Source organism: Peromyscus leucopus, chromosome 6, assembly GCF_004664715.2.
Source record: "Peromyscus leucopus breed LL Stock chromosome 6, UCI_PerLeu_2.1, whole genome shotgun sequence".
NCBI lineage: Eukaryota > Metazoa > Chordata > Mammalia > Rodentia > Cricetidae > Peromyscus > Peromyscus leucopus.
In genome coordinates, this window is record NC_051068.1 from 128,932,881 (window position 1) to 128,944,018 (window position 11,138).

The window sequence follows — 11,138 nt, forward strand, 5'->3', positions numbered from 1 at the left end:
CAATGAAGAGTGAGATGCATGGTTGACTCTGTTAAATTTAGAACATCAGTTCTTACCCTTAACACTGTCTTCAATGTGTCTGCTAGGGACTCCAGAGCCATGGGTGGACTGGGCGAAGTCTGCCAGCTTGTGTTCTGTAACCTATATCCAAAAGGGAGGATGTGAAGAAAAGGGTTTCACTGTTTTTAAGACAGCACACTCAGCTTATCAAGTAAGTGGAAAGCCAGTGTGCCCAGTTTATTTCATTCTCTGGTTTTCCAGGTGTGAAAAGTACCTCTTCTCAGTACACAGTATTACTATGAATGTGGATGTTCAAGAGCTTAATATCTTTGCCATTTATCATCTCCTGGTTGTGGTGACTGAGAGAGAATCAATTCAGACTTTCAAAGAAAGTGAATATGTTTTTCTATGAAGTTGGAAACTAGACCATCAAGAATATGCTGGTGGACTCTGGAAAAGCTTGAAAATCATAAGGCTGGAGCTGGGGAGAAGGCTTGGTTAAGAGCACTGGCAGGACCTGGGTTCAGTTCTCAGCACCCATGTGAGGAGACTCACAACTACCTGTAATTCCACCTGCAGGGATCTGACTCCCTCTTCTGGACTCTAAGGGCACCACACTTATGCATGTATGTCCCTCATTTAGCATCTGTAAGATTAAATGTGTATACCTAGGCATACTGTGGCTCAGCTCTCCCTTGTTACAGAGCATGAAGGGAAGACAGAGGGTAACTTACTTCTACCTCTTTTTTGTTAGTTTCACCCTACGGCTTTTTAAAAAACATTTATTTTATAAACGTGTTTATATGTCTGTGCATGTGTCTCTGTGAATATAAGTACAGGGGTCTGTGTGCGCATATATGTGTGTCTGTTTGTCTGTCTGTGTGCCTGTCTGTCTGTATATGCATGTAGAAACCAAAAAAAGGTATTGAGTGTCCTTCTCTATCACTCCACTTATTCCTTTGAGGCAGGATTTCTCCCTGAACTTACGGCTCTTGTCCTCTTGGCTAGGCTGAAATCAGCAAAGCCTAGCAAGGACACAGGTATGCATAGTATGCCTACTTGTTCTGTGTGTATGCTGAGTTCTAGACTCCAGTCATGTGCTTGCACAGCAAGAAATCTTAACCCCAGATAAGTTCTCCAGCACCTTGTCTTTCATTTTTAAAATAAATTTGACTATAGTTTTTCCTCATTAAATAGAAAAAAATTAAGACAGGCTCTGCATAGAGACTTTGAAAAGTGGGGGGAAAGTGAGAAGCTCTGGGGATGTGCCACAATGGTGGAGTGCTGGCCTAGCATGCTCAAGGGTGGGTTCCCTCCCCAGCAGCAACAAACAAGCCAATAAACCAGGAGAGGGTGCTTACTGCTATCTAGTCCCTCCCTCAACTCCAAAAAGCCATCACTGTCTTACAATACCTTTTCATTCTTTCCACTCTACTTTTCTCCTTTAAGCATTTTTCAAACCGTGTGTGTGTGTGTGTGTGTGTGTGTGTGTCTGTGTCTGTGTCTGTGTCTGTGTCTCTGTGTCTGTGTGTGTGCATGCATGTGAGCACAGATTCCTGCAAAGGCCAGTAGAGGACATAAGATCCCCTGGAGCTGGAGTCACAGGCAGTGGTGAGCCACCAAATATCAGTGCTGGGAACTGAATTCAGGTCATCTGCTACAGCAGAAAATGTTCTTAATGGCTGAGCCAACTCTCTAGTCTCTCTCTGTACCTTAAAAAATTGTCTGGTACATTTATTGCATGGATTTTTAGGCATTTGTTACTTGTGCCTTTTTTTTTTATCTTGTTCTTATTTCTTTAATGTAGAATATGCACTTCTTAGACTGTTTGCAAACACTTTAGAAAATCAATATATTGCATACTCAAGAGTTTATGAAGGAGCAAACTGCAGGTCCCTCAACCCAGGATCTGCAGTCACGTTGGGTGCTATGGCAAGCATTGGCGCTGTAGTTGGAAGACCAAACGTGGGGGGATTTGTTGTTGCTGTTGTTGTCACTATTTGTTCAGGTGGGTTGGGTTTTGTCGTTGCTGTTGTTATTTGTTTGACAGGTTTTTTTTTGCAGTCCTGGCTAGCCTCAAACTCTTATGGAACCAAGGGTTGCTTTGAACTCTGGATTCTCTTTTCTCAGACTCCTGAGTGCTGGAATTACAGGCATGAGTCATCACACCCAGCTACAAGATTGCTTTTCCTTATACTTGTATTTTATTTTAGCTTAAGAAGACTTTAAATGAGCTTGTGATGTGTGTTCTATAATGCTCTTGAAAACTTTGTGCCATCAAAATGCTTTCTAAAAGAATTAGAGATTTGAAATTCTGTCAGTGAGAAACTGACTTGCTTCACTATAACCAACATGGCATATTACCTTAAAATCAGGCAGAAGAGTGAGTTGGTTTGATATGAGAAAGGCTGCATTTCACAGGGTGCTCAATGGCTCTCTTCCTTATTTTAAAATTACAATTATATACTTATTAGGAATTATTGTACGCAAGACAATCTGTGGATGTACCTGTAAGTGACTTTATTTATAAAGCACACCTAATTTCTACACACATGTGCTTTGGCTATAGATGGTATGTGTTACTTTTATTCTAAACACAAACATGTAAAAATTATTCCTACTATACTTACAGGTCTTTCTCTCTGTATTTTAACAGATGACAAACACCCTGAGGTGGATTTTCATTGCAGTTCCTGCTTCCCTGGGTCTGTGAGTCCCCCCCCCCCACCCCTGAGAAAGATACCTGAATATTTTGGGTTGTATCTTCTTTTGGCTCCATGTTTTAATTTTTTCTTACCAATAAACAACTGAGACAAGCTTTCTTATGATAACCGGAACTTCTGGATGCTGATTGACTTCTGTGAAGGACTGGGACTTTGCACTTGGGAAGTAGGGCAGAACTGCATAGACAAGGCTTGTAAGAAGCACAGACTAACTTGTTACAGCACCGTCTCCAGCTCCAGCCTTGACAGAACATCTTCACATGTTTTTGTAGTTTGATTCTTCTACATAGATTTGAAAAAGCAGCAAAGCTTTTAAACAGTGAAACATCAACATGTTGAGTATGAGCTTAACAAGACAAAAAGCTGTGTGGGAATCAGAGGACAGTGAGCAAAGGGTGTTTGTGCCAAGCAGGCATGGGACACCACAGAGTTGTGTCCTTTGATCAACGAGGCTGGGAAATAAAGGTTCTAACTTAATTCTGGTATAGGCCCCTCAGTAATTCAGGAATCACCTATTGTTTCTCTGCTCTTAAAGGGAGCAGTTCGGCTAAGGGGGCCTTCCAAGTGTGTGGGAGGCTGTGAGACCTTTCCCACCTTTTCTAGGGTTCTTAGGAAGAGGAGAGAGGGCTAAAAAAATATCAGATAAAAAGAGAGATCTAGCCAACGAGAAGACAGAAACACAGATAGCTTCGGGAGGGCCTGGATCAATACGCAACAGCCTCAAAGGTTTATTGAAAAAGACTTTTTATAACATGCCAAGGGGAGAGGCAAAAGAGCTCCCCCTTGCTAGATCAAAGCACACCATACAGCTAAGTATAGACCCTTCCAAACACCTGGTAAACATGCTGGTGGTCAAATCCTCTCCTTATACAGCCCTGTGGGGTAAAGCAAGCTCAGATTCTCTGACCCTGAGTAATTTGAGCTCCCACACAAATGTCACTAACAATTCCAAGGCTAGATGACTAGATGTTCAGTTAAAACCATAAAAAGGAAAACCAGATACAGCCAGCTAATTATGGTTCCAGTTCAATCTTATTTCTGAATCACTGTCAACTTAAGACTTCTCATAATTTGTGCTCAGGCAGCACACACACACAAAGGGCAAAAATAATAAGTGACAATCATTCTATATCAAGTCTGTGACTTTTTATGAAATAAAATGATTTTGTCTGTGCTGAAATAGTGAACTTTAAAAAATATTTGAGTTCTTTAATAGCTTCCATCTGGTACACATTTGCCTGCTTGTAAATCCAACAACCTGTTTTCCTTCTTCAGTCTGCCCTTTGGATTCCTCCCCACCCCCCAGTTCACCTAGTTCAGTAGATGTTCAGTGTCTGCCTAGGCAGTCACTATCTCACACTGTCACCTCTGTGGGTGTCTTGAGAAGAGATGAGAATCTGGGATCTGTTGTTTCACCCTGGGAGCCTGTATCAGGAGTCCATTGTCACTCTGTCCACCTATAACTAAATGATGTGGTCCGTGAATCAGCTGTCAACTCCCATTGCTCTATTTTGACTGTTTTTACAATGGACTGAACTAGTCCTTAGCTGATCACTCATACTACCCACTTCTCAGATTTAAGTTCAGTGACCATTACTGAGCACAGGTAAAGATCACCATCAGAGCAATGTCCATCGCTCACCTTCATGGCTATTGAGTGGTCATCTACTATTTATTTTCACAAGACAGAGCTCTGTACAGGGTTCTCCGTTAGTACCATCACTTAAGATTTGCTGCAGTGACACCCACTTAAAGGACCAGGTGATGTAGCATGAGCATGGGTTTTGAAGCAAAGTTGGATTTGACTCTCAATACATCACACACAGGCCCTATGCCCTTGAGAAAGCTTCAGTACATGCCACTGGGTCTCAAATTAACCTACCTATAAGATGAAAACAGTACTTCCCATAGAGTTATTGTGAGGATCTCTGTGAAGTGTGTGCAATGTGCTAGACCAGTAAACATTGACGGTGTTTAACTCCTTGTTCAGAATTATTTCCAAGTACTTGATATGAGCTCTCAGTTTCAACTACAAACTGACTTTCTTACTGCAGGGGGTTGAATGTCATGGGCAGAATCCACTTCAAACCCATGTGTTAGTGTCTGTACCATGTAACCATTGCAGAACTTCCCACTTCCTATGTGTTCTCTCCTTGTCTTAGGCCTTGGACAATTCATACCTATGTGTGTCCTCATCTGTACTATCACTCTGACATTACATGGACCCCACAGTATCATACCATACTGTTCCTTAGACACTTACACTCTGTGTCCTTTTTTCCCTTGAAAAACAATGGCTAGATCCCTTTTTGTTATATTCTCTTATCTATCTCAACAGTGTGTTATCCTGTCTGACACCTAGAAAGTTGCCACTGATTTAGTAAATTATCAGCAGGGGTGACATCTATATAGAGGACTACCAGCCTTTAATTGGAAGGAATTCAGTGGGAAGCTGCTCCCATACCATTACCATTCAGGTGAGGAAATTTCTTGTTAATTTCTTGATTTGTGTGTCTGTCTCCAAGGAATCTAATCATACAACACAAGAGTGTAAGGCTCCTTTGTAATAATAATAATAATGCAACTGGAGAAGCTTGAAAAGGTGATTTTCAGACACCAGATCAGACCTTTTGTGATCCATCCAAACTCTGATGAGAAAGTGTGTGTTTCTGTAAAATACTTCTGGTGCTGTTTTTAAAAACAGGCTTTAGTTTTTAGCCTAGTTTTAGGTTCTCAACAAAACTGAGTGGAATTCAAAGAATGCTTTGCCTTTTAGTTCAGAGAAATCATCTACTGAAGATCAGATGTAGCTAGAAGTTTTCTTGTGTCCTGCCCAGCCCTGAGGTCCCTCAGCTGCTTATAAAATAATCATTCAGAGGCTTATATTAATTAACAACTATATGGCCTATGGCAGGCTTCTTGCTACCTAGCTCTTATAACTTAACTCAACCCATAACTATTAATCTATGTATCGCCACATGTTCCATGGCTTTACCTGTGTCCCATTACATGTTGCTCCATGGATGGTAGTTTGGGGTCTCCCCTTACTCTTCTTTCTCCTTTCGCTGTCTCTCTTGGATTTTCCCACCTGGCTCCATCCTGCCCTGCCATCAGCCAATGTAGCTTTATTTATTAGCCAATGGGAGTAACACATATTCACAGCACACAGAAAGACATCCCACAGCAACCAGATTCATCCAAAATGCCAGTTTCTGCTGTAAGGTGCACTTGTGTTGTGATTCTGACATGTGAATTAACTTTTGAGGTTCCCACCATCAGTATCATCAGTAAACACTCTTGTCATTGGATAATGAGGCTGAAACAAAGGCTAATCCTCCAAATAAAACAAGTCCCATGGAGTTGCTGCCCAAACACACAGCATGTAGATAAGTGGAGTTGATCAGTAGTTTTAAACCAATTATAAGACCAACCATAAAGCTTATGGGTTAAGCACATAAAACTGTGTATCATTAATGTGCTAAATGGATGTGTAGGCATGAGTTCTTGCTCTTTTTCACATATATGCAATAGAGTCTTTGTAATACAGTACATATTAGCTATATGTAAGATGTTTGTGTAAGGTATTACATGTATTGTGTGTGGTTCTTTATAACATATGACAAATATATAAGCTACTATGTGTGACATATCACATGTTACATCTAACGTGTCCTGTGTAGTATATTGCATGTAATATGTTCCATGTCCTCTTAGGCCTCTGACATTTGCACTGGAGGAAATGAGCTCATGCAGGGCTCTCCAGGGCTGTCCTCTGGCAGCAGCACCAATCGGTGTGAATGAAAATGGGTGAAGAAAGGTCCACTAGACTGCTTCTTGGATGTGAGGCCAGGATGATGGGAAAGGCCTCCAAAACTGCTGTGAGAGCCAGGCCCTGAGAAAGCAGCTGTGCTGGTGTTTGGAGGCTGTGTTTGTTCCACTCTCCCCAGGAGGGAAGAGAAAGGTAGATCCATTGCCTTGTACAGGAACATGTAGTTATGTGTCTTGTAAGAGTAGTCTATAAGATGTAGAAAATTCAGACTTTAATTGGCCTGCTATTTTATTATTTATAAGAAAAGCCTAAAATTTAAAAAAAATGAAATGAAAGTTACAAAAAGCTATAGAATGTATTTAAAATAACACAGCCTTCCCACACCCTCAATAGTTAGGAATACCTTTGAGGCATGCTAAGGTGGCTGTCACAGTGTGGGCATCTTAAGGCTCTGTTCACTATGCTTTACTCACTATAATGATGCAACTATCTCCTTTTTGTCTTGATTTGTGCTTATGTTTCAGAAATCTGGGGTTTACTAAATATTTTGTTGATTTTTAATGTCTACACACAGACTGTAAATGAAAGTGGTTCTTGTTTTCTTCCATGTCCTAAGGCTTGGTTTTCATTATATGATGTATTCTTTATATCAAAGTAATCTGTGTGAAACTCATTCTAATATCCTTTATAGCTGCTTTTGAATACTGGCCACACTGTGAGTTTCCAGGACCTGGACTTCATGAAACTTGTGATCCTATGGAACCAGCACTGCTGGGGCCAAGACACAGAAGTAACCGATGAAGACACAGTCATCCGTGTCTTCGGATCCTACTTGGCACATGTGAGTGGGGCTGAAGCGCCTAGGCTGTCACCATGTGTCATGTAATTGGCACTAAGTTCTACGTGCTTCCTGTCTACCCAGCTCAGAGAATGATCTACAAGACCTGTGCTTGAGGTTTTGAATGAATCAGCCTATTCAGCATATAGCAAGAAAAGGTAACAGAGTAACTAGTGAGTAGCATGTAGAGAGAAGCAGCAGACGCAGAACATCAGATGCAGTGCTCACAGCGCCCAGCAGAAATTACAGGAGGAGCACAGTTGAGACAGCAAGAACAGGAGGAGACATCCTCAAACTGGGGCTGAGAACACCCAGCAGAAGGAGCTGAAGAAGCCCTGCTGAGACAGCCAGATGGAATTCCCAAGTGAGTTCTAGGAGGAGCAGAGTGTCCCCTCGGGTGAGACTTCAAGTGGAACAGCAAACATCAGCAGAAAGATACTGTGACTAAACTGGATGGTTATCAAGCACCGACTGGGAAACTGAGGCAGTCAACTGGAGTTCCTAATTGAGCTTTCTCTCCATGGATGAGCTTCCCATTCTCACTCTAGACAATTTTATATTATGGGATAGACAACACTAACCTTGGCTGGAAATGAAGTTTTTAAGGGCACAGTGTTTTTAATACTTGAAACCACTGGCTGGTTTTCCCTCTCCCTATCATAGAGCCAGGGACCAGCTTGACACAGGACAGGGAGTGTTGGAGGATCCTTGACATAAACAAGCTTGGGTCTGCATGGAGAGAACAAGCAGCTGTGCAGCCTGCTTCGGAGTGACTATGTAGCACATGACAACTTACCAACATAGTGTGCATTACATATGCCCTCTTTGACCTTGGGCCATTTGGGCAGGCTTTATTTAGGTTTGAGCAAACTGATGACATTATCATTAGACTTCTCATAGAAAGCAATTATAAATATGTTTTAATAAAGGGTGACTAGTCTAATAGAAAGTGAAATAAAGTAAGCCTACGTGTAGGAGAATGTTTACCCAGGTTTATGCTTTCCCTTGGCATGGGTGAATTTTAGCCACACCTACAGGCCACAAAAGGCAGAGGACACAAGGTGTAGAAGATAAACAGAGCATAATTTGCATCTAATGAGAGAAAATGCACATTTGAAAAGGGTTTAGGTGTAGTGGTTTATTCTCAGAAATAAGCACATCAATGAGTGTCACTGTTTGGTTTATTTCTTTGACAATAATGCTCTCAGACTGCTTATCGATTTAACTTTGGGCTGAAATGCCAAATCCATTTCAGTGCCTTTGAGTTACCCATGAAATATGTGTGAAGCAATACTTCGGAAAACAAATAAAATTCTACCTACACATTAAAAGCAAGAGCTGAGAATCAAGCACTGAACTGCTGCAGCCCAGGGAGAGGAGAGGAAATGAAATGTGCCCTAAAACCCACATCACTGAAATCTCAGCATGAAGCCAAGCACAGGCTCCCAATAACAGTGAAGATTAAATCGAGGAGGATGATAAAAAGTGGAAGACTTACAAGTGTGGCCTGACACTATGTCTCCATCAATAACTCGATCCGTGATCTCAGGTGGGTGGGAGGGTGCTGGGGCTCTGTCAGTGAAGGATGTGAAACAGATTTTTAAGCAATATTAATAAATGTCATACTAAGGAAATGTGGGGGGAAAGGTAGAAGGTCTTAGAAAAAGGAAGAAAAGATCAAACTCATTTGTGTTTTCTCAAGCTTGCCGAATACTCTGTTTTACACATTTATCTCAATTCTGTCTTCACCACAGGATCCAATCTAAGCTTTGTTCATTCCCCACCTGAATTTCAAGGGCCAGTTTTGATCGAGGACCCTCAGATCATCTTATATGTCTGCTACCAGAGTCACATTTGCCCATAAATTGAAAACCTGCTTGTTATTTCCTTTCTTAACGCTTGCATTGTTCTCCCATGAGATTCAGGATAAAATTCAAAGCAGGAATGTAGTCCATGGTGGTTTCTACCATCTTATGTCTTCCATCTCCATCTTGTTTTCTACTGAGGGTAACTTGTACCCACTATCCCTACACACTGGGAGCTCCCACCTCATCTCTGTGTGAAAACCCTAACTCACATTTCAGCTAAGGAACCACTCCCTCAAGGAAACGTTTTCTTTTTTGGTTGTGAGCCTAGCCTTTAATGGCTGAGCCATCTCTCCAGTCCACCCTTTTCTTTTTCTTTTTTTTTTTTTTTCCACTTACTGAAATCAAACCCAGAGCCTCCCGATTGCTAATTAGGCAAACACTCTACCACTGCATACTCTTACTCAGCTTCTTTTTTTGAAAATATCTCTGTATTCTGATTTGTTGATTGATCTGTCCATCATTTTTGCACTCAAGGGAAAATCACCTTCTTCCAGCTGTCAGATGTGTCTGTCACAGTGTATAACAAAGAGCTACCACTCCACAAACCCTTGCTAGTAAACAAAAGAGCAGAATGTTGTACAGCAATTAAATATGAAAATGTGAGCAGAAATAATAATCCCAGCTGTCTTGAGGACCAAACCATTCTTCTGCCATTCATGTACAACAGAGGATCACTCACAGTTTCTGGACCACACCACCACCATACCGCAAGCCACAATGGTACCAAGAAAAAAAAGATAGATGTTAGAGGGAGCTCATAGGGATCTGGTGTGGTACCACCAAACGTCTACCACTCACACAAGTCACCCGGGGCTAGTTAGACAAGAGTATCCTGGCTTCTTCTCTTGATGTTGTGAGTCAGTTTGGTATGGTATCTGAGATTTTATGTTTTATCAAATGAATTCTCACCAGGTGGTTTTTCCCACTGGGCAGATTTGACATAATAATTACAGTAGGTTTTGGTTTTTGTTTTTCAAGACAGGGTTTCTCTGAGTAACAGCCCTAATTGTCCTGGAACTTGCCTTGTTGACCAGGCTGGCCTCAAACACAGAGATCCACCAGCCTCTGCCTCCAGAATGCTGGGATTAAAGGCATGCATGACCACCACCTGGCCTACAGTAGGTTCTTCATCATCATTTAGCCAGCAACTCGGTGCTGGCAGGAAGGTCCCACTTCAGAGCTACTGAGTAAGAGCGTCTCACAGTGGTCGTCAGCAACCTGTGTGTGAGAAGCTCTGGGTGACCATTAGGGTGGTGGGGTAGCCATCAGCAGCCTTGCATGAAAACCTCCTCAAATCCACTCCATTGTCAAATATGACCCAGAGAGTAGAAAGCTAGGTGTTGTTGGTTGTTTTTTGACTCTTTAGCTCTTTGCTCTTTTGGGAGGTTCCACCACCCAGCTCCCAAATAAATACACATGGAGACTTAGTATTACTTATAAATGCCCAGCCTTTGCTTGGCTTGTTTCTAGCCAGTTTTTCTTAAATTATCCCATCTATCTTTTGCCTCTGGGCTTTTACCTTTCTCATTTCTGTCTATCTTTTCTTTCCTTCTTATTCTGTGTCTGACTGTGTGGCTGGCCCCTTGTATCTCCTCTCCTCCTTTCCTTGTTCCTTGATCCTTTTCTCTCAGATTTCTTCTTCTATTTACTCTCTGTGCCTGCCAGCCCCACCTATCCTTTCTTTGTCTTGCTATTGGCCATTCAGCTCTTTATTAGACCACCAGGTGCTTTAGGCAGGCAAAGTAACACAGCTTCACAGAGTGAAACAAATGCAATATAAAAAATTCAACACATCTTTGCATCATTAAACAAATGTTGAGAGCATACACAAATGTAACACATCTTTAACTAATATTCTACAACAGCTAAGAGTAGCCACAGATCCCCCAGAAAAGGCCTCATGGCAAGGTACTGCACGGTGCCTCTGGCCTCAATGCCTG

General features: G+C 41.8%; 1 protein-coding gene across 2 annotated transcripts in view; it reads left to right on the top strand.

Annotated features, from left to right (window-relative positions):
• Window positions 1-5,595, top strand: part of Ptger3 (prostaglandin E receptor 3) — a 68,407-nt gene extending 62,812 nt beyond the window's left edge. The window contains exons 4-5 of one of the 2 annotated variants that reach the window (XM_028890370.2): window positions 87-211; window positions 2,657-5,595. In XM_028890370.2, the coding sequence (XP_028746203.1) occupies window positions 87-165 (79 nt within the window). In that variant the 3' untranslated portion in view covers window positions 166-211; window positions 2,657-5,595. The remainder of the gene's footprint in view (window positions 1-86; window positions 212-2,656) is intronic. The other variant, XM_037207251.1, reaches the window with a different exon arrangement.
• The last annotated feature ends 5,543 nt before the right edge of the window (window positions 5,596-11,138 follow it).